Genomic DNA, 26,085 nt, shown 5'->3' with positions numbered 1-26,085 from the left:
GCTTTATGCGGATGATCTGTTCCTGTACATTTCGGACCCACGAGAGGGGATGGGGAGGTCATGCAGATTCTGAGGGACTTTGGCAATTTCTCGGGGTACAAACTAAACGAGAAGAAAAGCGAGATGTTCATGATCCAGGCTAAGGGGCAGGAAAAGGGACTGGGAGAGCTTCCGCTGAAGTTGGTCGAGAAGAGCTTTCGGTACCTAGGGATACAGGTGGCTCCAAAGTGGGCTGCCCTCCATAAGCTTAATCTATCTCAGCTGTAGAGCAGATGGAGGGGGACTTCAAAAGGTGGGACATGCTCCCGCTATCTCTAGCGGGGAAAGTGCAGACCGTTAAGATGACGGTCCTCCCCAGATTTCTGTTCGTCTGCCAGTGCCTTACCATCTTCATCCCAAAGTCCTTCTTTAAGCGGGTGAACAAGATCATCTCGGGATTCGTATGGGCAAACAAGACCCATAACAAGTAAACAAGTAAAGAGACTGTACCTAGAGCGCAGTCTTGGGGGGAGTGGGCTGGCGCTGCCGAATATTTGCAGCTACTATTGGGAGGCTAACATAGCCTTGATTAGGAAATGGGTATTTGGGGAGGGGTCGACATGGGAGCAGTTAGAGGCGGCCTCATGTAAAGGTACCAGCCTAGGGGCACTTGTAATGGCACCTCTGCCGTTCTCCCCGGCCCGCTATTCCTCTAGTCCGGTGGTGGTGGCGGCATTAAAGATCTGGGGTCAGTGTGGAGAAGGCACAGGGGGGTGGAGGGAGCCTCAGTCTGGACCCCGATACGCAACAATCACAGATTTGTCCCAGGCAGGATAGACGGAGGGTTTCAAAGCTGGCACAGGGCAGGCATTAAAAGGATGGGGGACCTGTTCATAGATGGGACCTTCCCCAGCCTGAAAGCGCTGGAGGAGAAATTCAGTTTGTCCCCTGGAAACGCTTGCAGATACTTTCAGGTACGCACCTTTCTGAAAAAACAGGTGGTATAATTTCCGCTGCTTCCCCCACGCAGGATACAGGATAAGGTGGTCTCCGGCACCTGGGTAGGGGAGGGAAAGGTTTCGGACATCTACCGGGAACTTCAGGAGGCGGAGGAAGCCCCAGTAGAGGAGTTTAAGGGCAAATGGAAGGAGGAGCTAGGTGGGGAGCTGGAATGCGGGACTGTGGGCGGACGCCCTAAATAGGGTCAATTCCTCCTCATTATGCGCCAGGCTTAGCTTAATCCAGTTTAAGGTGGTCCACAGGGCACACATGACGGCAACCAGGATGAGCAAGTTCTTTGGGTTTGAGGATAAATGTGCGAGGTGTGCGGGAAGCCCCATCAATCATGTACATATGTTTTGGGCATGCCCGGCTCTTAAGAGATTCTGGCGGGGATTTGCTGAGGCAATGTCCAAGATCTTGGACACGCGGGTGGTGCCGATTGCAAAAATAGCGATCTTTGGTGTGTCAGACAATCCGGGTAGCCCAGAGACGGATCCTTTTAATGTGGAGGGACTCGAAGCCCCCGAGTGCCGAGACCTGGGTTAGTGACATGGCTGGGTTTCTCAGTCTCAAGAAAATAAAGTTTGCCTTGAGAGAGTCCATGGCAGGGTTCTCTCGGAGGTGGCAGCCGTTCGACTTTTTTGGAGAGCAGTAAAGGTCAGCAGCAGCATCCCGGAAAGGGGGGGGGGAAATCATTACGTTGTATTGTTCCTTTCTTTGTATATACGGTTAACATTTACTTTGTTCTGTTAATTGTTGCGTACGGTTATGCAAAAAATTATGTTTTTCGACAAAAGTTTGAATAAAAATAATTTAAAAAAAATAAAAAAAATATATGCCTCCAAATGGACAAGACATTACTGGCGGGCTGTTTGGGATGGAATATTTGCCGATCATGTGCCACATCTGGTGGACTAGCGTGTGGAAAGAAGGGGTTCCTAATGGCCACAGGGGAGGCTAGATGTGGGGCTGTTGGCTGACAGGGGGATCGCCGAAAAGATCGGAGTGGCTATACAAAACTATGTGGAGCTTAATAAGATGAACGAGGTTTCCGCCTCCGTAATGTGGGAAGCGGTGGTGATCAGAGGGGAGCTATCTTGATCTAGGTGCATAGGGAGAAGGGGGAGCGGTTAGAAAGACAAAGATTAGTGGAGGCCATTCTGGAGGTGGATCAGACATGCAGATACTCAGCAATCCCTAAGGAGGCGTTGCTAAAGGAGAGGAAGAAGCTCCAGATGGTGTCTGAGCTTATGTCTACAGGGAAGACGTTGATGCACTGTGTTGTGTCAGGGGGGTGATGTCTGAACATGAGGAAAATGCCAGCAGGATGCTTGCGCATCTGTTGAAGTGGCAGATGGCCGGGAGGAAGATTTAATGGATGAAAGATTTGGGGGTAACGTGCCGAGTCGGGTAGGTAAATGGGGTATTTGAGGCCTTTTACCATAGGCTGTGCAGCTCGGAACCTCCAGTGGGGGATGAAGGCATGCGGCGGTTTTTGGATTGCCTGGATTTCCCAGTGGTCGAGGAGGGCAAATTGCAGGGCTTAGTGTCTCAATCGGGCTGGGGGAAGTAATGGGGTGCGTGGGTTTGATGCAGTCCGGGAAGGTCCCGGGTCTCGACGGGTTCCCGGCAGGGTTTTATTGAAGGTTTGGCACTGAACCTGGACCTCTACTAACGAAGATGTCGAATGAGTCGGTTGGTAAAGGGGAATTGGTAACGTGTATAAAGGACTGTGTGCGGGAGTGATAGACGGGGTTCATGAAGTGTGGCAGCTGTCGACTAGCATTGAAGGCTGTTGAATGCAATCATGATGCCCCAAGGGCTCCAGGAAATGGAAGCAATAGTGTCTTTGAATGCACAGAAAGCGTTTAACCAGGTTAAGTGGACATATTTGTTTGAGGTGCTGGGACGGTTTGGGTTTGGACAGGAGTTCGTAGATTGCGTTAGGTTGCTGTACAGGGCCCCCACGGCGAGTGTTCATATAAACAATGTGATCTCGGGGGTTTTTGGTCTGCACCCGGGAACGGGACAGGGGTGTCCGCTGTCTCCATTGCTTTTCGCTTTGGCAATCGAGCCTCGGAGCGGTGGAGGGGTATTGTAAGGGGGGGATAGAGCATTGGGTCTCCCTGTACGCAGACGATCTCTTGTTGTATATTACAAACCCGGTGGAGAGTTTCAATAGGATCATGGGGATATTGGTGGAGTTTGGCTTGTTCTCAGGGTATAATCTCAATATGGAGAAGAGCGAGATATTCCTAGTCAACGCGCGGTGCAGGGGAAGGGCTTGGAGAAACTGCCATTTCTGTTGGTTGGGGAAGAGTTTCCGATACTTGGGGAGTGGCCATAGTTGGGCCCAGTTGCCCAAGCTGAATTTGGCGAATCTGATGGAGGGGGTGAAAGATGATTTTAAGAGGTGTTTTGCTGCTGTCGTTGGCTGGAAGGATCCAGACAGTTAAAATGACAGTGCGAAAACCGTGCAACTGCAATTTGAATTGATCTCCATGAAAAAGGGGTGCAATAATTACGACATTCTAGGGGCACCTTCTTATGAACTTGGGGAGAAGGTGGGCCATCTTCTTGCACATCAACTCAAGAAGCACGGAGACTCATGAGAAACTCCTCGGATTCGGAGCAAAGAGGATAATCTGGTCTCAGCACCTCTCCAGTTAAGTGCAGCCTTCAGTACGTTTTACCGTGGGCTTTATGATCAAAGCCTCCTCCAGATACTTCAGACATGATGATATTTCTAGATGGTTTACACATCCCGACTATTGAGGAAGGCAGGAAACGGGATCTGGAATCCCCCTTTAGCCCAGAAGAAATACAGAAATGTATTGGTCGTCTTCAATCTGGCCAAGCCTTCGGTCCTGGCAGCTTCCCACCCGAATTTTAATAGAGCAACTAACTTTAATTTTGGACATGCTCAATGATCTATTGTCTTAGGGGATCATCACCATCCTTGCCCCAAGCCACAATCTCGGTACTCTTGAAAGAGGGCAGAGTGTGGGTCATATCGACCCATTTCACTTCTTAACACGGGTGTTAATATACTGCCGAAAGTCCTGGAAACCCAGATGGACCCATGTCTTCCAGATATAGTTTCAGAGGATCAGACAGGTTTTATCAAAGGTAGACAGTTATTGCCCAATGTTCGGCATCTCTTGAAAAGTTATATCTTTGGATGCAGAAAAAACGTTCGATGGGGTGGAGTGGAGTTGAGATCTTGGATAGATTCGGTTTTGGCCCCAAATTCTCCTTCTGGGTTTGTCTGATGTACTATTCCCCGAAAGCCAACATTCGCACAAATATGACCTCCTTCGAATACTTACCATTAGGCAGGGGCACGAGACAGGGTTCTCCATTGCTCTTCACGATGGACAATGAATCTCTTGCAATAGTGTAGAGGTCATCAGAGGAATGGAGGGGAATACACCGAGAGGGGGAGGAGCACTGAATCTCACTATATGCAGATTGCCTACTTTTATATATTACGGATCCGGTCTCCTCAATAGAAAACATCATGAAGATACTCACGAGATTGGGCACATTCTCAGGCTATAAATTAAACATCAGTAATCTGGGGATCCGGGTGGCCCATAACTGGGCTTTACTCCACAAACTGAACTTTTCAAGCCTCATCAGCAAGATCAAAATGGACTTAGAGGTGGAATAATCTCCTCCCGACTCTAGCAGGCAGGATCCAAACTGTTAAGATGAATGTACTATCTAGGTTTTTGTTCTTATTTCAAAGTATCCCCAATTTTTACCCAAAGCATTTTTTATTACGGCCAACAAATTAATATCGGCATTTGTCTGGGCAGGTATAAGTCCCAGAGTCCACAGTGCTCTGCTTCAGAGAGGCAGAGGATCGGGAGACTTGACCCTCCAGAATCTCCTGTTTTAATACTGGACTGCCAACATGCAGAAAATCCTACAATGGCTGACTGATCCAAAATCAAACTGGAGTAGATTAGAGGCACGGTCTTGTGCCACAGCCTCCTTCCTACACATAATTACCGCACCGGTCCTTCTCCTCGGTAAGTATTTCCTCAAGCTCTGTGGTGATTTCATTCCTCAGGATTCAGAAGCAGTTTCAATTTTCTCTCTCTCTCCTCATTTGCCCCGATATGTGACAACCACCTCTTTGTGCCTTTGGGCTTGAATCTGTCGTTCAGGTCCTGGAGAACAGGAGGTCTGATGCACTTTCAGGATTTATTCCTAGATGGTAGCTTTGTCAGCCTTGGAAAAACTCTGAGACAGATACAATTATTTTTAAATTATTTTTGTCTTTCCCCCGGGCCCCCCTTCTTCACTGCTGGATTATTATTGATAATTCATAAAATGTTTCTATTCCTGTTCCAAAATCTCCGGATTTTTGTGCCCCAATCGTTTTTTGGTAATGTCAATAGGATGATCCTGTGGTTTATATTGGTGGGTAAGGTGCCCCAGATTAAGGGGGCATTTTTGGAGAGAGACAGATATAGATAGAGAGGGCTGCCGAGCCTGCTGAATTATTAATGGGCAGTGAACATTGAGAAGGTCAGGAAGTGGGCAGCGGAGGAGAGGTCGGTATGGGGTCGGATGGAGGAAATCTCATGTAGAGGGACGGGTTTGAGGGAAATGTTATTGGCACCTCTTCCATTCTCAACCGAGGTGGAATGGGTTTCAGTATCTGTGAGTCCGACATTTTATTAGGAAGGAGTTGGCTACGTTCCCGAAATTATTACCACCCCCGGAGCTGCAAGATACGATTTTGCCAGAGGACGAGATAGGAGAGGGTAGGATCTCGGACATATATGGGGAGTTGGAGGTGACAGAGAGGTTTTCAGTGGAGAAAATAAAATGGAAATGGGAAGAGGAGCTGGGGGAGGGGGTGGGCCTTTGAAGCGGGCCTTGCGAAGGGTAAACTCATCCTGCTCATGTGCGAGACTGAGTCTCATACAGTTCAAACTGGTGAGTAGGGCGCACATGATGGTGTCAAGGATTAGTCGGTTCTTTCCAGAAGTAGAGGATAGATGCGGTGCACAAGGGGACCGGCAAATCATTTCCACATCTTTTGGGCATGCCCAAAGTTGGAGAAGTTCTGGGTAGGAGGGCTTTGGAGGAACTATGTCAAAGGTTCTGGGGGTGAAGGTGGGTCCAGGCCCGTAGGTGGTAATATTTGGAGTTTTGGAAGAACCAGCAGTGCAGGTGGGGGAGAGGCTGACGTGTTGGTCTTTGCCTCCCAGAAGTGGATACTGTTAGGGTGGTGAGACCCGGAGCCACCTAGAGCGACGGTGTGGTGAACAACGTGGCAGAGATTTTGCACCTGGGAAAGATAAAGATTGCAATCAGAGGCACAGATGAGGGTTTTTTTTTCAATGCGGAGATTTTTCATCGACTTCTTTAAAGGGTGGTAAAATGTTAGCAGGGAGGGGTGGACGTATGTGGGGGTTCTTCTGGGGGGGGGGGGGGGGGAGAGGAGGTGCTCCATACTTCCGGGTATTTCAAAAAAAGGTGTTACACTTGAATATATTCCTTATGCTTATAGCGAATGGATCCCTGCCTATGAATGTAAGTCGCTGTTAACAAGTGTAAATGAGCCAAGGTGCGAGCTCAAGTAATTGTCTTAAATTAGTTGTTAAATTAGCTATAGTGCATTCAGGATTTCTCAGCAAGTGCTGCCCAATCATGGTATCATCTCTAATAGCAGCCGTTTAGTTTCAGGATTTACAAGCATAATTAGAAATCCTTTCCGCCTATAGTATAAATTGTTGTGATTATTTCAAATTTGGAATTCTTGAGAGCAACATGCCTCTCTTTTCATCAATAAAACTTACTTCCTTCAAATCACTCACCTTTCACCAAACACAAAAAACAGGCAGGTCCTTCTTAAATTATTGGGTGGGAGGAAGAATCTATTATTAGATTATCAGCAGTTTACTGAAGAATCAACAAAAAAGTTGTTTAAAATACATATCCAAATTTAGAAAGTTCACAAGACAATTTAGAACATCAACAGAAATCAAAATAATACTTAAAAGCTCAGTTGGTTCCTTGTAATAAGCTTCTTAAAATCAGATCCTCATTTCATACAAAATTTAAAGTCTGCCACAACAGTCAATATTAGTGCGTGTGGAGCACTATTCTCACCAGTTTATAGCAGCAGCACCCCTGTGACGAGGAAGCAGTGATGGGTGGTAGATTATGGATCCATGCCTCGGGTGATCAATAACCTCCATGGGGATAAACTGGCTGCAGAACGGGAGTACATTTAGTTCTGCTCCGACCGATTTATAGGCCTCAACAACATCACCAATTGGTTTTCCCTTCAGCCTCCACCTGGGAAACTTAAATACTGGTGTCCCATCCTTCTCTGCTGCAACAGCTGAGGGAAAAATAAAGTTAGGACAACCATAAGCTTAGGATATATTTACCTTTATGATTTTTTTCCCTCCAGCCGCTTCCCCTTCCCAAGTCAAACATTCCATTTGCCTTTCAGTAGATATGTTATTATTTATTACTTCAAAGATATTGAAATGCAATTTGGTGTGACTGGAGGAAGATAAATTAATGCATGGTACCTATACCTTCACTGGAACTTCATTTTGAGCTAATGTTTCCTCACGGTGGGGGAAAAAAATACCAAAGCTCGATTTGCAGATACAATTCACAATGAATTCACTGACAAATCAGCAATTTCAAACAATGATTTTCTTTTTTATCCAATGATGAAGCAAGATGAAAATTGCTGTTGGTTTATTCAGACATGTAATTGGGGATAAAACTATGAATCAATTTGCAGCTACTAATCTAATGACATTTCATTTCACTGCAGCAATTTAATGAATCAATTGGAAATTGTCATTTTTTTTTTCCCCCAAGCAAAACACTTCACTAGCCTTGTTCTATCATCTGTTCTACAAAAATTCCAGTCAGCAGGTTCCTATCATCTGTTCTCCCCACATTAAATACTGATGGCGAAAAATGCTTCACATTTTATACTGCAGCTTTGCGAGAGTTCAGCTCTGCGGCCCTCATCATTAGCCAGACGCATACATAACTGAGGACCAGGCACAAATCTGTTTCAGGTTTACCAATACATGTATCGAATTTTCTGAAAAAGTTGAATTATAAATACATGATGATATTATGGTAATAAAAAACACAAATTCACAAATTCTGACCAGACATTTTGCCACTATCAAAATGGGTGAATTGGGTTATTGTCATCATTTAAAACTTCAAAAACCTCTGAATGCCACCCCTTCCCAAAAGTGTGTTGGTCAAGAGGTATGCTGAAATATGAGCCAATTGTTCCCTCAGTACAAAATACCAACTTGTTATTTCATCCAGTCAAAACAGAACCAAAACAAACCAAAGCAATACATAAGGCATAACAAGGGTGCAGAGACAGAACTTCTGGTCATAGCTTCAGCTTCTCAGTGAAGCCCCAGGAATTGCGAGTCAGTACCAAGCTCAGAGATGGGAACATCCTGAAGATTGTCCACGCTCGTGTTACAGATTCTACAGAAAACCAGCTGTTCTCGGATACTTCATCAAAAGTGGCTATGGTCAAGTCAAAATAGCTTAGTGGAATCAGGGGCGAAATTCTCCCGAAACAGCGCGATGTCCGCCGACTGGCGCCCAAAACGGAGCCAATCAGACGGGCCACCCCAAAGGTGCGGAATGCTCCGCATCTTTGGGGGCCGAGCCCCAACATTGAGGGGCTAGGCCAGCGCCGGAGGAATTTCCACCCCGCCAGCTGGCGGAAACGGCCTTTGTTGCCCCGCCAGCTGGCGAGGAAATGACATCCCCGGGCGGCGCATGCGCGGGAGCATCAGCGGCCGCTGACAGTTTCCCACGCATGCGCAGTGGAGGGAGTCTCTTCCGCCTCCGCCATGGTGGAGATCTGGCACAGGCCCGCCCGCGGATCGGTGGGCCCCGATCGCGGGCCAGGCCACCGTGGGGGTTCCCCAGGACCCCGGAGCCTGCCCACGCGCCTTGTCCCGCCGTTCAAAAGGTGGTTTAATCAACGCCGGCGGGACAGGCAATTTATCGGCGGGACATCGGCCCATCCGGGCCGGAGAATCGAGCGGGGGGGCCCGCCAACCGGCGCGGCGCGATTCCCGCCCCCGCCGAATATCCGGTGCCGGAGACTTCGACAACCGGCGGGGGCGGGATTCACGCCAGCCCTTGGCTCAGCCACGTTACCTCCGCCCTCGACTGGTCCCATATGCTTTGTGGCCGAAAGTAGATGGCAAGTTAGACAGACTGAAACATCATGGGCGGGATTCTCCGACCCCCCGTCGGCTTGGAGAATCGCCCGGGGGGGGGGGGGGGGGGCGTGAATCCCGCCCGCATCTCCGACGTCGGCTGCTGAATTCACCGGCGCCGGTTTTCGGGCGGGGACAGGGGCGGGGATCGTGCCGGGCCGGTCGGAGGCCGTTGGTAGCGGCCCCCACCCCCCGGCAATTCTCCGGGCCCTGATGGGCCGAGCGGCCACCTGTTTTCAGCTAGTCCCGCCGGCGTGCAATGGACATGGTCCATCCCGGCGGAACCTGGTTTGTCGGATGTCTAGCGGGGTCCTCGGGGGGGGTGCGGGGGATCCACCAATCTGCGGGCGGGCCTGTGCCATGGGGGCACTCTTTCCCTCCGCGCCAACCTCTCTAAGGCTCCACGACAGCCGGCGCGGAGAAGAAACCCCCTGCACATGCGCAGGAAATACGGCAGCAGTTCTGCGCATGCGGCAGAACACACTAGCGGTCCTGCGCATGCGCTAGCCGGTGAAGGCCCTTCGGCGGCAGTTGGCGCGGCGCCAACCACTCCAGCGCCGGCCTAGCTCCCGGAAGTGCATTCACGCTGCGCTTGGCGCCAGTACGGGCCGCCCCGATTGCGGGAGAATCCCACCCCATATGTCCCGTCCAGTTCTCCAACTGGGCAACGCCGGTCGTACCCGTGTTAAAGCCTGATGGTTCCATACGCCTATGTGGCAATTACAAGATGACAGTGAACCAGGTCTCCCATTATCTGGTCCCTCAAATAGACGACTTGTATATAATGTCAATGGCCTCCGCAAGTTCACCAAGTTAGACATGAGTCACGCATATCTCCAGCTAATTCTGGACGCCGAATCCTGCTGCTTTATGACCATAAACACGCAACGGGGGCTATACAAATATACTCGCTTGTCCTTTGGGGTTTCCTCAGCATATGGCATTTTTCAGAAGGTAATGGAAAATATCCTGCCTCACATGGTGGTATATCTGGATGACATCTTAATTATAGGCTGATCTGACCAGGAGCACTTCCACAACTCCGGCGCTTCGAGGAGGTCAGCGCTCGCCTCCGATGTGTTTTCAAAGCAGCCAAAGTCACATATCTGAGGTACCATGTGGACCGTCATAGGTTGCATTCTGTGGAAAAGCATGGGCAATCCGACAGGCTTCCGTACCTGGCGGAGGGATTGAACTTTTAAGCCTTGTGAACTATTAAGGGAAGTTCATCCCAAACCTGGCCGGGCTCTTAACGCCTCTCCACCATCTGTTGAAGGGGCAACTGTGGGAATGGACCCAAGCACAGAAAACGGCTTTTGCCACAGTGAAACAGCAGCTATCTTCCTCAAAACTGATGATCCATTTTGACCCTTTAAAACCGCTCTGACATGCGATGCCTCCCCTTACAGGGTTGGAGCCATCCTTACCCACCAGATGGGTCAGAGTGTCCCATCGCCTTCATCTCAAGGACACTGGCCGACGCAGAGAAACAATACGCGCAGATTGAGAAAGAAGATTTGGCCGTTGTTTTTGGGGTGAAAAAGTTTCAGTATGTCTATGGTTCACCGTATTCACAGACCACAAGCCCCTGCTCGGATTATTCAAGGAGGATCGGACGATTCCACCTATTGTGTCTGCTCGGATCCAGCATTGGGTACTGCTGTTAGCTGCATATGAATATGTGCTGGAACACCTCTCCGGGGCAAAGATTCCCAACGCAGATGCTTTGAGCCACCTTCCCTCCCCACCAGGCCACCTATGTCCTCTTCAGCCAACGACATCATCACCCCCCCCTCCATTTTATAGACTCCCTGCCGGTCACTGTGTCCCATTGGACCCAGATGGACACGCAACTGTCGTGCATCCATCACATTATGCAGCATGGGGCCCAGCACCGCGCCATGCCATGAGATCTAAAGGCTTATACCTCCAAGATGCAGGGCCTGAGCACCGAGGACAGTGTTATCCTTTAGGGGATGCGCATGGTGGTTTCCGAACAGGTACGTGGTCCGCTCCTACAAGACCTCCAGAACAGACAACCAGGAGTGTCCAAGATGAAGATGCTGGCCCGCAGCTACGTTTGGTGGCACGGAATTGATGCCGACATTGAAAGATTGGCTCAGTGCTGCACGCAAATGCCAGGAGCACCAAAAGATGCCTCTGGCAGCGCCACTCCACCCGTCGGAGTGACCGGGTCAGTCATGGTCTCACCTCCATGTTGGCTCAAGCGGCTTCATTAAACCTTCACTACGCACGGTATACGCAAGGTGTTGGTCTCCAGCAATAGGACTGCGTTCACAAGTGCGGACTTTGCATTGTTTATGTCCACAAATGTAATCTGCCGTGCATATCGTGCCATACCACCCGGCTTCAAATGGGTTAGCCAAAAGGACGGTACAAATTTTCAAGCTCGGGATGAAGAAATAGACATCCAGCTCCTGGAAGACTGGATTGGTTTAGTTTGTTTTATTACTTCATAGCTCCGCATGCCAGAACGAGGGTCCTTCGCCGCTTCCGCATCCACCAAGTGTCAGCACGTGGTACAGTGGTTAGCATTGCTGCCTCACAGCTCCAGGGTACCGGGTTCAATTCCGGCTTCAGGTGATTGGCTGTGTGGAGTTTGCACTTTCTCCCCGTGTCTGCATGGGTTTCCTCCAGGTACTCCGGTTTCCTCCCACAGTCCAAATATGTGCAGGTTAGGTAGACTGGTCATATTATATTGCCCCTTAATGTCCAACGGGTTAGGTGGGGTTTTGGGAATAGGTGGAGGCTTGGGCCTAAGTAGGGTACACTTTCCAAGGGCCGGTGCAGACGCAATGGGCCGAATGTCCTCCTTCTGCACTGTAAATTCTATGATTCTGTGATCCCGGATTTTGGTGCGAAGGTCCACCGTACTCAGGACGGAACTGAGGTGGATGCAGGCCGATGGACACCCTAGTGCACGTTCGCCCCTGGAGATTCGGTGCACATCCGAGATTTCGGCCACAGGGCCGCGTGGATCCAGGCGTCGTGTTGTCCAAAACTGGACCGGTCTCCTATCAAGTGCGCACGCAGGGCCACAAGTCCAATCAGCACGTGTACCACCTCCGTGGCAACATGGCAGGTGTGGCAACTCCCGTTCCGGAAACACCAATCCCGTCTTGTCCGCCGCCTTTGTTGCCACTACTGTCACTGCCGCCCTAGATCTGCCAACCATCCGGGTCCGGACGCTGCATCGCTGGAAGACACACCCAGGTCCAATTCAGAGTCGGACACGGACATCCTGCTGCCACCAGAGACATCCGTGCCAAGTCCCGATACAGCACCAATGGCACCGACACTGCCCAAGCATTCTTCGCGCAAATATTGCCGCCCAATCCGGTATATGCCTCCAGGTGCAACACAGACAACGTCCGAGCACTGACACCGGGCGAAGAGGACAAGGGAACTGCACACCAGTCCGTGGACATGGACATTACTCCAGATTTTGGGGAGGGGGAAAGAGAAGTGTTATAACACCCATGGAGGTCACAGGATAAGGACCATCTGGTTTCCCATTACCTCCACACAATACGGTAACGGGAAGGGGCTTCCCCTTAACAAGGGGAGCCGTCACCTGTATTAAAAACTGCACCCTGGGTGCAGGTCGGGGAACGAGATCCTTAGGATTTGGAGATGTATTGTGTTGCTACTAAACCTTCATCCCCTATTGTTATGGGCCAGGGTTTAGAGAACCCCAAAGTGTATTATGGAGTTCACCTGACCCACAACGTTTAATGGATTGTGGTTATTTTGGAACACATGGGCTTACTCTGCAGTGTTTATTTATGAAGCCAGTTAACACTTTATAAACCCACAATAAACATCTTAACAACTATCAACATCAATAAATCCCCAACGAATACAGTACTCTATAGATAACCCTTAATAAATTCCCAAATAACATCTAGAAGACAAAAGACCCTTTTTAACAGAGATCAGGTTTAAATTCTCTACTGAGAGCAGTTATCACTTTGAAATCCTCCAAATGAACACTCTTTAGCTTGTCGAGATATCCATGCACATCTGCTGGCTTTCATTGCAGCTCTTCTTTCTGAAAACGAAACTAAACACACCCTGTAGCAAACAGCCTAAAGCGAAAGTAAAGCAAACCGACAGCCCAGCTCTACCCACACTCTGACATCACTGATAAACACTCATTTCTAAAAGGGACTCTCACATGACACTATTTTCTACCTGCAATTTATGCATACTACTATATGCAGATTCTACAAGTTCTTAGTTTAAATAATGGAGGCACTTGTTTTAAAAAAAAAAGATGCTGTCTTTTAAGACCTGAGCTGACAATGGAATTGTTTCTTCAAAGCAGCCCGTCATAATTCAGATAATTATTTATTGCAGTGAGGAATCACAACTACCTTGGGCAATGGTCCAGATGATACAAGGCTAATTAAAGACTGCAAAGCTGAACATTATAAGCGACAGAATGTATTGGATATATGAGTCAATTGAGCAGAGAAGTGGCAAGAGTATGAAGAAAGGCAAAGGGCTTCACAGGGGAATCAGAAATAGATAATTGATACAAATGAAACAATGCACAGAGTAAATGAGAGACATCTGGATAGACATCAAATTGTAGCTATTGCAATAGTACTTGGTGGCAGTGGCTAGTGTAAATCAGAGAGAGCTGGCCGGGTCCTAGCTACTAGACTGGGACTGCAGCAGGCGGTGAGGGAACCAACAAGAGGGGAAAACAGACTTGACCTCATCCTCACAGTTCCATGTTAGTATAGTGATTAGTATCCCTGTCTGTCATGCGGGAGACCGGGGTTCATTTCCCCGACGGCGAGCCTTGTAGTTATGCAGAAGCTCCATTGGCAGGATTTTGGGGCGGCACGGTAGCACAGTGGTGACCACTGTTGCTTCACAGCGCCGGGTTCGATTCTTGACTCGGGTCACTGTCTGTGAGGAGTCTGCAGGTTCTCTCCGTGTCTGTGTGGGTTTCCTCCAGGTGCTCCGGTTTCCCTCCACAGTCCAAAGATGTGCGGGTTAGGTGGCATTGCTGTGTTACGGGGGGGCGGAGGTGTGGGCTTAGGTAGGGCGCTCATTCAGTGTCCAGTGTAGACTTGATGGGCCAAATGACCTCCTTGTGCACTGTATATTCTATGATTCTCACCAATCTGCCTGCTACAGATGCATCTGTCCATGCACAGTTTTTGTGGAGTCAAAGTCCCGTCTTCTCATTGAGGAAACCCTCCATCGTGTTGTGTGGCACGATCACCATGCTAAATGGGATTGACTTCGAACAGATCTAGCAACTCAAGACTGGACATCCATGAGGTGATGTGGGGCATCAGCAGCAGCAGAATTGTATTCAACCGCAATCTGCAACCTCAACTGGCATATCCCCCACTCGACCATTACCACAAAGCCAGGGTATGAACCCTGGTTCAATGAAGAGTACAGAGGTTTCCAGGAGCAACATCAGGCATACCGAAAAATGAGATGTCGACCTGGTGAAGCTACAACAGAGGACTACTTGTGTGCCAAACAGCATAAGCAGCAAGTAATAGACAGAGCTAAGCAATTCCACAACAAACGCATCAGGTCTAAGCTCTCTTGTCCAGCCACATCCAGCGTGAATGGTGATGCACAATTAAACAACTTACTGGTGGAGGATGCTCCACAAATATCCCAGAGACCAGCACATATGTGCAAAAGACAAGGCTGAGGCATTGGCAACAATCTGGAGCCAGGTGTGCCAAGTGGATGATCCATCTCAGTCTCCTCCGGAGGTCCCCAGCATCACAGATGTCAGTCTTCAGCCAATACGATTCACTCCACGTGATATCAAGAAATGGCTGAAGGTACTGGATATTGCAACGACTATGGGCCCCTGACAATATCCCGGGAATAGTACTGAAGACTTACTTCCGGGTGCAGCTATGCAGAGCTAGGTCGTATATTCGGCAGCTCCCGCTTGGAACGGACTTTTGGGCTCTTTTACAGGGCCCCCACGGCATTTGTTTGACATTTCCCGGTGTGGGAAGAAGGCTGCAGCATTCCCCTGACAGTGTCCCCCAGGAGTGTTGTGTCTTTTGGCTACCAGACCCGGCAGAAACAGTGAAAGATTTGGCTTGAGCTGCAGCAGTAGACGAGGGCCTCTTCCAGCATGCAGGAGGGGGAAGGGCAAGCTTAAAGCTGCAATCTGGCTTGACTCTATCAAAGGTGAATTCTAGCAGCAGAGGGTACAACTGTGAAAAGATCTACCAGGGCCATTGAAGAAGCAGGGATGAGGCTTCTGGTGGCGGCCATGGAGGAGTAGGTCGCGCATTCGGCAGCTCCCGTCTCAGACCTTTTTCAGGAGTTTCCATAGGCTTTTTGGGGCAGACTGGTGAAGCAAACACTGCCAACTTCTATGAAACGGACCAGAAGTGTAACGGCCAAAGGGGCGGCACTGTAGCAACGGGAGAAGCGAGGGAAAGAAAACAAAATGGCGGCGGCCAGGGACAAAGGGGAGCTGCAGGAGTTCATCAAGCGCTGCTTCGAGGAGCAGCGCGAGGAGATGCGCAAAGAGATGTTGGCGCCTATGCTTTCGGCAATTGAAGGACTCGGGATCACGCAGAAGGCCCACGAAGTTAAGATCCAGGAGGTACAGAAAAGAGTCAGTCAGAACGAGGACGAGCTCGTGGGCCTGGCAGTGAGAGTGGAGCAGAACGAGGCGCTACACAAGAGGTGGGCGGGAAGACTCGAAGACCTGGAGAACAGGTCGAGGAGAAAGAATCTGTGAATCCTGGGTCTCCCTGAGGGAGTGAAGGGGGCTGATGCCGGGGCATACGCGAGCATGATGCTCGAGGCGATGATGGGCACGAAGGCCCCTTCGAGGCCGCTGGAGTTGGACGGGGCACATCGGGTGCTGGCGAAGAAGCCCCAGGCAAATGAGCTGCCAAGGGCGATGGTGGTGAGGTTCCACCGGTTCACGGACAGAGAGTGGGTCCTGAGATGGGCCAAGAAGGAGCAGAGCAGTAAGTGGGACAATGCAGAGATCCGAATATACCCGGACTGGAGCACGGAGGTTGTAAAGCGGAGAGCGGGTTTCAACCGGGCCAAAGCGGCGTTGTACCGGAAAGAAGTGAAATTCGGAATGCTGCAGCCAGCGCGACTGTGGGTCACATACAAGGGCCAACACTATTACTTCGAAACGCCTGAAGAGGCGTGGACCTTTGTGCAAGCCGAAAAGTTGGACTCTAACTGAGGGTTTGAGGGTGGGGGGGATGTTTTGGGGTTTGATGTGTGATGGTTGTTGTATATACGGGGTCAATCACGCGCATGAAATGTTACATGGGCTGGGGGAGAGAGACAAGGCCGCGACAGGAGCTGCGCCAGAGGGGCTTTGGAAAGCGCGGGGTTTTTTCCCGCGCGCGGGAAGAAAGGCGGGAAGGGGAATGAAGGAATGCATATGGATTGGGAGACTCCCACGCGGGGAGGTCAATGGGACGGCGGGGGAAGCCGGGGTCAGCAGGCATCAGCTGACTTACAGGAGTGACATGGGGGGAGCAAAAAAGCTAGACAGGGGTCTAGCGGGGGGAGGGGAGGGGGGGAAAAAGGGTTGCTGCTGCACTGGCCGAAAGGGAATGGGACACAGAAGAGGTGGTCTGGACGGGGGTCCCCCCTCTGGGGGACTGGAGGGTGAGGGAGGCGTGGACACGGGACTGGCCCAGAAAAGGAGATGGCTAGTCGGTGGGGCGTGGGGGGGGGGGGTGAGAGCCCCTCCAATCCGGCTGATAACGTGGAATGTGAGGGGCCTGAATGGGCCGGTGAAGAGGGCTCAAGTGTTCGCGCACTTGAAGGCGGACGTGGCCATGCTCCAAGAGACATCTGAAGGTGGCGGACCAGGTCAGGTTAAGAAAGGGATGGGGAGAACAGGTATTCCACTCGGGACTGGACGTGAAGAATAGAGGGGTGGCAATATTGGTGGGAAAGCGGGTGTCATTTGAGGCCAAGACTATTGTAGCGGACAATGGAGGGCGATATGTAATGGTGAACGGTAGGCTGCAAGGGACGTGGGTGGTGTTGGTAAACGTATACACCCCGAACTGGGATGATGCAGGATTCATGAAGCGCATGTTGGGGCGCATTCCGGACCTGGAGATAGGAGGTCTGATAATCGGAGGGGACTTCAATACAGTGTTGGATCCAGCACTGGACCGCTCCAAATCAAGGACTGGAAAGAGGCCGGCAGCGGCCAAAGTACTTGGGGGGTTTATGGATCAGATGGGGGGAGTGGACCCATGGCGGTTTGCAAGGCCGCAGGCCAGGGAATTTTCTTTCTTCTCCCATGTACACAAAGCCTACTCCCGGATAGGTTTCTTTGTTCTGGTTAGGGCGCTCATCCCGAGGGTGGAGGGGACGGAGTATTCGGCTATAGCCGTTTCGGACCATGCCCCGCACTGGGTGGAACTGGAGCTGGGAGAGGAGAGGGACCAACGCCTGTTGTGGCGGCTGGATGTGGGACTGCTGGCGGATGAGGTGGTGTGTGGGAAGGTGAGGGGGTGTATCGAAAGGTACTTGGAGGCCAACGGCAACGGGGAGGTGCAGGTGGGGGTGGTATGGGAGGCGTTGAAGGCGGTGATCAGAGGAGAGCTCATTTCCATTAGGGCTCATAGGGAGAAGACAGACGGTATGGAAAGGGAGAGGTTAGTGGGGGAGATTTTGAGAGTGGACAGGGGATACGCAGAGGCCCCGGAGGAAAGCTTACTTGGGGAAAGACGGCTCCAGGCGGAGTTTGACCTGTTGACCACAGGGAAGGCGGCGGCACAGGGGAGGAAAGCGCAGGGGGCGACCTACGAGTCTGGGGAAAAGGCTAGTCGGATGCTGGCACACCAGCTCCGTAAGAGGATGGCAGCGAGGGAAATAGGGAGAGTCAAAGATGGAAGGGGAGCCACGGTTCGGAGTGCCAACGAAAATAAACAAGGTATTCAAGGCCTTTTATGAAGAGCTGTACAGATCCCAGCCCCCAGCGGGGGAAGAGGGGATGAGACGATTCCTAGATCAACTGAGATTCCCGAGGGTGGAGGAGCAAGAGGTGGCTCGTTTGGGGGCACCAATTGGGTTGGAGGAGCTGAGCAAGGGTTTGGGGAGCATGCAGGCGGGGAAGGCCCCGGGACCGGACGGATTCCTGGTGGAGTTCTACAGGAAGTACGCAGACCTGTTGGCCCCGCTACTGGTGAGGACCTTTAATGAGGCAAGAGAGGAGGGGACCCTGCCCCCGACAATGTCGGAAGCGACAATTTCTTTGATCCTAAAGCGGGAAAAGGACCCACTGCAATGTGGATCGTACAGGCCGATCTCGCTCCTCAATGTGGATGCAAAGTTGCTGGCAAAAGTGCTGGCCACGAGAATCGAGGACTGTGTCCCGGGGGTAATCCACGAGGACCAGACGGGATTTGTAAAGGGCAGGCAACTAAACACCAATGTGCGGCGGCTCTTAAACGTAATAATGATGCCATCGGAGGAGGGAGAGGCGGAGATAGTGGCAGCTATGGACGCGGAGAAGGCCTTTGACCGAGTAGAGTGGGAGTACCTCTGGGAGGTGCTGCGTAGGTTTGGGTTCGGGGTAGGGTTTATCAGTTGGGTTAAGCTCCTTTACAGAGCCCCGATGGCGAGTGTAGTGACGAACCGGCGGAGGTCGGAGTACTTTCGACTGTACCGAGGGACGAGGCTGGGGTGCCCCCTGCCCCCCCTGTTGTTCGCATTGGCGATCGAACCATTGGCCATGTCATTGAGGGAGTCTAATAAATGGAGGGGGGTGGTCCGAGGGGGAGAAGAGCATCGGGTGTCGCTATATGCGGATGACCTGTTGCTGTACATGGCGGATCCAATGGAGGGGATGGTGGAGGTCATGCAAACTCTAAGGGAGTTTGGGGAGTTTTCGGGCTATAAGCTCAATGTAGGGAAGAGTGAGCTCTTTGTATTACAGGCGGGGGACCAAGAAAGAGGGATAGGGGACCTACCGCTCAGGAGGGCGGAGGGGAGGTTTCGGTATCTGGGGATCCAGATAGCCAGGAGTTGGGGGACCCTACATAAACTGAATCTGACGAGGTTGGTGGAGCAAATGGAGGAGGATTTCAAAAGATGGGACATGTTACCGCTCTCGCTGGCGGGTAGAGTGCAGTCAGTCAAAATGGTGGTCCTTCCGAGGTTTCTGTTTGTGTTTCAGCGCCTTCCCATCGTGATCACTAAGGCCTTTTTTAAGAGAGTAGGCAGGAGTATTATGGGGTTTGTGTGGGCAAATAAGACCCCGAGGGTAAGGAGAGGGTTCCTGGAACGCAGTAGGGACCGAGGAGGGTTGGCGCTGCCAAACCTGGGGAGCTACTACTGGGCAGCAAATGTGGCGATGATCCGCAAGTGGGTTATGGAGGGAGAGGGGGCGGCATGGAAGAGGATGGAGATGGCGTCCTGTAAAGGAACGAGCCCGGGGGTATTGGTGACGGCACCGCTGCCGCTCTCGCCGACAAAGTATACCACGAGCCCAGTGGTGGCGGCAACGCTAAGGATCTGGGGCCAGTGGAGACGGCAATGGGACCATCGGTGTGGTCCCCGATCAGGGGTAACCACCGGTTTGTCCCGGGGAAGATGGACGGGGGGTTCCAGAGCTGGCATCGGGCGGGGATTGGAAGAATGGGGGACCTGTTCATCGACGGGACGTTTGCGAGCCTAGGGGCACTGGAGGAGAAGTTCAAGTTACCCCCGGGAAATGCCTTTAGATATATGCAGGTGAGGGCTTTTGTGAGGCAACAGGTGAGGGAATTCCGTTGCTCCCGGCACAAGATGTTCAAGATAGGGCGATCTCGGGTGTATGGGTCGGGGAGGGCAATGTGTCGGAAATACACCAGGAGTTGAAAGAAGAGGGGGAAGCGCTGGTAGAAGAGTTGAAGGGTAAATGGGAGGAGGAGGAGATCGAGGAAGGTCTGTGAGCTGATGCCCTAGGATAGGGTTAATTCCTCCTCCTCGTGTGCCAGGCTCAGCCTGATACAATTTAAGGTGGTCCACAGAGCGCACTTGACGGGGGCGAGGTTGAGTAGGTTCTTTGGGGTAGAGGACAGATGTGGAAGGTGCTCAGGGAGCCCGGCGAACCATGTCCATATGTTTTGGTCATGCCTGCCACTGGAGAGGTTCTGGAGAGGAGAGGCGGGACCAATATCTCAGGTGGTGAAAGTCCGGGTCAAGCCAAGCTGGGGGCTAGCAATATTTGGAGTAGTGGACGAACCGGGAGTGCAGGAGGCGAAAGAGGCCGGCATTCTGGCCTTTGCGTCCCTAGTAGCCCGGCGAAGGATCTTGCTAATGTGGAAGGAGGCAAAGCCCCCCAGCCTGGAGGCCTGGATAAATTATATGGCTGGGTTCATAAAGCTGGAGAGGATTTAGTTCGCCTCGAGAGGGTCTGCGCAGGGGTTCTACAGGCAGTGGCAACCGTTCCTGGACTATCTCGCGGAGCGTTAGAGGAAGGTCGGTCAGCAGCAGCAGCAACCTTGGGGGGAGGGGGGGGGGGGGGGGGGGGGGAGAACGGGGGACGGGACGTCCTGGGGGGGGGGGGGAGAGAAAGGGGGGACTGCCTGGGAGGTTGGATGAGCAAGAGATAACATGAAGGGTTGGGGAAACTGACACGTACGGGTGAGGGCCAGTGTACAAAGCTTTGTAAATATATCATTTTGCCATGTATATATCTTGCTATGCGCGAATTCTTGTTTTTTTGTTACGAGGGGGGGGGGTTATTGTTTGTAAGGGAGAAAAATTGTGTTAAAAAACTTTAATACTTTTTTTAAAAATAGTACTGAAGACTTGTGCTCCAGAACTTGCCGCACCCCTAGCCAAACTGTTTCAGTACAGCTACAACACTGGCATATAACCAGCAATGTGGAAAGTTGCCCAGGTGTGTCCTGCACACTAGAAACAGGACAAATCCAACCCAACTAATTAAAGCCCCATCAGTCGACTATCAATCATCAACAAAGTGATGGAAGGAGTCATCAACAGTGCGATCAAACGGCACTTAAGCAGCAATAACCTGCTCATGGACGCTCAGTTTGGGGTCCGCCAGGGTCACCCAGCTCCTGACCTCATTACAGCCTTGGTTCAAACATGGACAAAAGAGCTGAATGCCAGAGTTGAGGTGAAAGTGACGGCCCTTGAAATCAAGGCAGCATTTGACTGAGTATGGCATCAAGAAGCCCTAGCTAAATTGGAGTCAATGGGAATGAGGGAAAACTCTCCACTGGTTGGAGTCATACCTGGCACAAAGGACGGCTGTGCCGTTGGAGGTCAATAAGACCATAAGACATAGGAGCAGAATTAGGCCACTCGGTCCATCAAGTCTGCTCCACCATTCAATCATGGCTGATATTTTCTCATCCCCGTAAGCCCTAATCCCCTTATTAATCAAGAACCTATCTATCTCTGTCTTAAAGACACTCAGTGATTTGGCCTCTGCAGCCGTCTAGGGCAAAGAGTTCCACAGATTCACCACCCTCTGGCTGAAGAGATTCCTCCTCATCTCTGTTTTAAAGGATCGTCCCTTTAGTCTGAGATGGTGTCCTCTGGTTCTAGTTTTTCCTACAAGTGGAAACATCCTCTCCACGTCCACTCTGTCCAGGCCTCACTATTTCTTGTAAGTTTCAATAAGATCCCCTCTCATCCTTCTAAACTCCAACGAGTACAGACCCAGAGTCCTCAAACGTTCCTCATACAAGCTGTTCATTCCAGGGATCATGCTTGTGAACCTCCTCTGGACCCTTTCCAAGGCCAGCACATCCTTCCTTAGATACGGGGCCCAAAACTGCTCACAATACTCCAAATGGGGTCTGACCAGAGCCTTATGCAGCCTCAGAAGTACATCCCTGGTCTTGTATTCTAGCCCTCTTGACATGAATGCTAACATTGTATTTGCCTTCTTAACTGCCGACTGAACCTGCACATTAACCTTAAGCGAATCGTGAACAAGGACTCCCTGTTCGGCGATTCTGCGTTGTCGCGCGTCCTGAAGGCCTCCTTGGAGAACGCTTACCCGGAGATCAGAGGCTGAATGCTCTTGACTGCTGAAGTGCTCCCCGACTGGAAGGGAACATTCCTGCCTGCCGATTGTCGCGCGATGTCCGTTCGTCCGGTGTTGCAGCGTCTGCATGGTCTCACCAGTGTACCACGCTGCGGGACATCCTTTCCTGCAGCGTATGAGCGTACGCGTACGCAGAATCGCCCAACAGAAACTTATAGCCAAGTTCCGTACACATGAGTACGGCCTCAACCGGGACCTTGGATTCATGGATCTTGCCCACCATCTTGCCTGGGCTTACAAAATCTTACCAACTGTCCTGGTTTGAGGCAATTCACACCTCTTTAACCTGGGGTTACCCCTCTCTGGATCTGTAAAGACTTATTTACCTGCAAATGCTCGCATTCAAAGCATCATCTGGCATCTTTGACTTTGTCTACATACATGTTTCTGGAACCCACCTCTTCATTCACCTGAGGAAGGAGCAGTTCTCCGAAAGCTAGTGATTTGAAACAAACCTGTTGGACTTTAACCTGGTGTTGTAAGACTTCTTACGGAGATCCTCAGGGTAGTGTCCTTGGCCCAACCATCTTTAACTGCTTCATCAATGTCCTCCTTTCCATCATAAGGTCAGAAGTGGAGATGTTTGAGGACTGCACAATGTTCAGCACCATTCAGATACTGAAGCAGTCCATGTCCAAATGCAGCAAGACTTGGCTTACCAAGTGGCAAGTTACAATTATTTTTTTTTTTAAATATATTTTATTACAAACATGTATCAAAACAGGTTACAGCAAATAAACACCCCAGGAAACATACTTCCCGACAATCAACTATACAGAACAGATTTTTTTTCCCCCTTTATCACCATGGCCATGACATCAGCCTTCCTCCTCTCCATGAGTTCCGACTTCTCTGAACCCCAAATATTGCCACCAAAGGGTCTGGGTCCACCTCCTTCTCCACTACCCTAGCTGAGACCATGAATACTCCCGCCCAGAACCTTCCTAATTTTTCGTAACCCCAAAACATGTACACGTGATTCGCTGGCCCCTGCCCACACCTCTCACACTCATCTGCTACCCCCTGAAAAAACCCACTCATTCTCGTCCGAGTCATATACACCCTATACGTGGAGTCCGAGGAGATAGGAGAGGTGCTAAATGAATATTTTTTGGCAGTATTCACACAGGAAAAAGACAATGTTGTTGAGGAGAATACTGAGATACAGGCTACTAGACTAGAACGGCTTGAGGTTCATTAGGAGGAGGTGTTAGCAATTCTGGAAAGGGTGAAAATAGATAAGTCCCCTGGGCCGGATGGGATTTATCCTAGGATTCTCTGGGAAGCTAGGGAGGAGATTGCTGAGCCTTTGGCTTTGATCTTTCAGTCATCTTTGTCTACAGGAATAGTGCCAGAAGACTGGAGGATAGCAAATGTTGTCCCCTTGTTCAAGAAGGGGAGTAGAGACAACCCCGGTAACTATAGACCAGTGAGCCTTACTTCTGTTGTGGGCAAAGTCTTGGAAAAGTTTATAAGAGATAGGATGTATAATCATCTGGAAAGGAATAATTTGATTAGAGATAGTCAACATGGTTTTGTGAAGGATAGGCCGTGCCTCACAAACCTTATTGAGTTCTTTGAGAAGGTGACCAAACAGGTGGATGAGGGTAAAGCAGTTGATGTGGTGTATATGGATTTCAGTAAAGCGTTTGATAAGGTTCCCCACAGTCGGCTACTGCAGAAAATACGGAGGCATGGGATTCAGGGCAATTTAGCAGTTTGGATCAGAAATTGGCTAGCTGGAAGAAGACAAAGGGTGGTGGTTGATGGGAAATGTTCAGACTGGAGTCCAGTTACTAGTGGTGTACCACAAGGATCTGTTTTGGGGCCACTGCTGTTTGTCATTTTTATAAATGACCTGGAGGAGAGCGTAGAAGGATGGGTGAGTAAATTTGCAGATGACACTAAAGTCGGTGGAGTTGTGGACAGTGCGAAAGGATGTTACAAGTTACAGAGGGACATAGATAAGCTGCAGAGCTGGGCTGAGAGGTGGCAAATGGAGTTTAATGCAGAAAAATGTGAGGTGATTCATTTTGGAAAGGATAACAGGAAGACAGAGTACTGGGCTAATGGTAAGATTCTTGGTTGTGTGGATGAGCAGTGAGATCTCGGTGACCATGTACATAGATCACTGAAAGTTGCCACCCAGGTTGAGAGAGTTGTTAAGAAGGCGTATGGTGTGTTAGCTTTTATTGGTAGAGGGTTTGAGTTTCGGAGCCATGAGGTCATGTTGCAGCTGTACAAACTCTGGTGCGGCCGCATTTGGAGTATTGTGTGCAATTCTGGTCGCCGCATTATAGGAAGGATGTGGAAGCATTGGAAAGGGTGCAGAGGAGATTTACCAGAATGTTGCCTGGTATGGAGGAAAGATCTTATGAGGGAAGGCTGAGGGACTTGAGGCTGTTTTCGTTAGAGAGAAGAAGGTTAAGAGGTGACTTAATTGAGGCATACAAGATGATCAGAGGATTAGATAGGGTGGACAGTGAGAGCCTTTTTCTTCGGATGGTGATGTCTAGCACGAGGGGACATAGCTTTAAATTGAGGGGAGATAGATATAGGACAGATGTCAGAGGTAGGTTCTTTATTCAGAGAGTAGTAAGGGCGTGGAATGCCCTGCCTGCAACAGTAGTGGACTCACCAACACTAAGGACATTCAAATGGTCATTGTATAAACATATGGACGATAAGGGAATACTGTAGATGGGCTTTAGTGGTTTCACAGGTCGGCGCAACATCGAGGGCCGAAGGGCCTGTACTGCGCTGTGATGTTCTATGTTCTATGTTCTATGCATCACCTTAAGCTGTATCAGGCTCATCCTTGCACAAGAGGGGGTCCCTTTAACCCTACGCAGTGCCTCACTCCATACTCCCCAATTGATCTCCCCTCCCAACTCCGCATCCCATTTCTCCTTGATCTTCACCACCCGCTCACCTCCCTGCTCCCCTGGCCACTTGTATATATCCCCAATTCTTTTCTCCCCTTCCACATCCGGAAGCAGCAGTCGCTCCAGCAGGCAAGTTACATTTGCAGTGCACAAGTGCCAACCAATGACCATCTCCTCCAAGAGAGGATCTAACCACTATCCATTGACATTCAATGGCATTACCATCACCGAATCCCCCACAGTTAACATCCTGGGGGTTACCATTGATCAGAAACTGAACTGGACTAGCCACATTAATACTGTGGCTACCAAGGCAGGTCAAAAGCTAGGAATCATGCGAGTAACTCACCTCCTGAAGCCCCCCCCCACCCCAAAGCCTGTCCAGCATCAAAAAAAGCCAGGAGTGTAAAGGAATACTTTCCACTTGTCTGGATGAGTGCAGCTCCAAGAACATTCAAGAAGCTCAACACCATCCAGGACAAAGCAGCCTACTTGATTGCTCCTCCTTCCACAAACATTCAAACCCACCAACGAACAGTGGCAACCGTGTGTACCATCTACAAGATGCACTGCAATAACTCACCAAGGTTCCTTCGAAAACCACAACCACTACCATCCAAAAGGACAAGAGCAGCAGGTACATGGGAACCCCACCACCTGGAGGTTCCCCTCCAAGTCACTCTCCACCCTGACTTGGAAATGTATCGCCATTCCTTCACTGTCGCTGGGGCAACATCCTGGAACTCCCTCCCTTTTTTTTTTAGAAATATTTTTATTCAAATATTTACATATTTTCAACAAACCTCCCCCCCCTTACAGAAAAAAGAAAAACAAAGAACACATAAATAAACATCTTACATAAACATCACGAATTCGC

At 50.4% G+C, this 26,085-nt stretch overlaps 1 protein-coding gene across 1 annotated transcript in view; it reads right to left on the bottom strand.

Annotated features, from left to right (window-relative positions):
• Nucleotides 1-26,085, bottom strand: part of LOC140388187 (mitochondrial 10-formyltetrahydrofolate dehydrogenase-like) — a 505,408-nt gene that overhangs the window by 451,443 nt on the left and 27,880 nt on the right. The window contains exon 3 of the mRNA XM_072471959.1: nucleotides 7,114-7,348. Within this exon, the coding sequence (XP_072328060.1) occupies nucleotides 7,114-7,348 (235 nt within the window). The remainder of the gene's footprint in view (nucleotides 1-7,113; nucleotides 7,349-26,085) is intronic.

This window comes from Scyliorhinus torazame, chromosome 13 (assembly GCF_047496885.1).
Source record: "Scyliorhinus torazame isolate Kashiwa2021f chromosome 13, sScyTor2.1, whole genome shotgun sequence".
Classification (NCBI taxonomy): Eukaryota; Metazoa; Chordata; class Chondrichthyes; order Carcharhiniformes; family Scyliorhinidae; genus Scyliorhinus; species Scyliorhinus torazame.
Note: the sequence above shows the minus strand (reverse complement) of the source record. Positions and strands in the feature narration are given on the sequence as shown.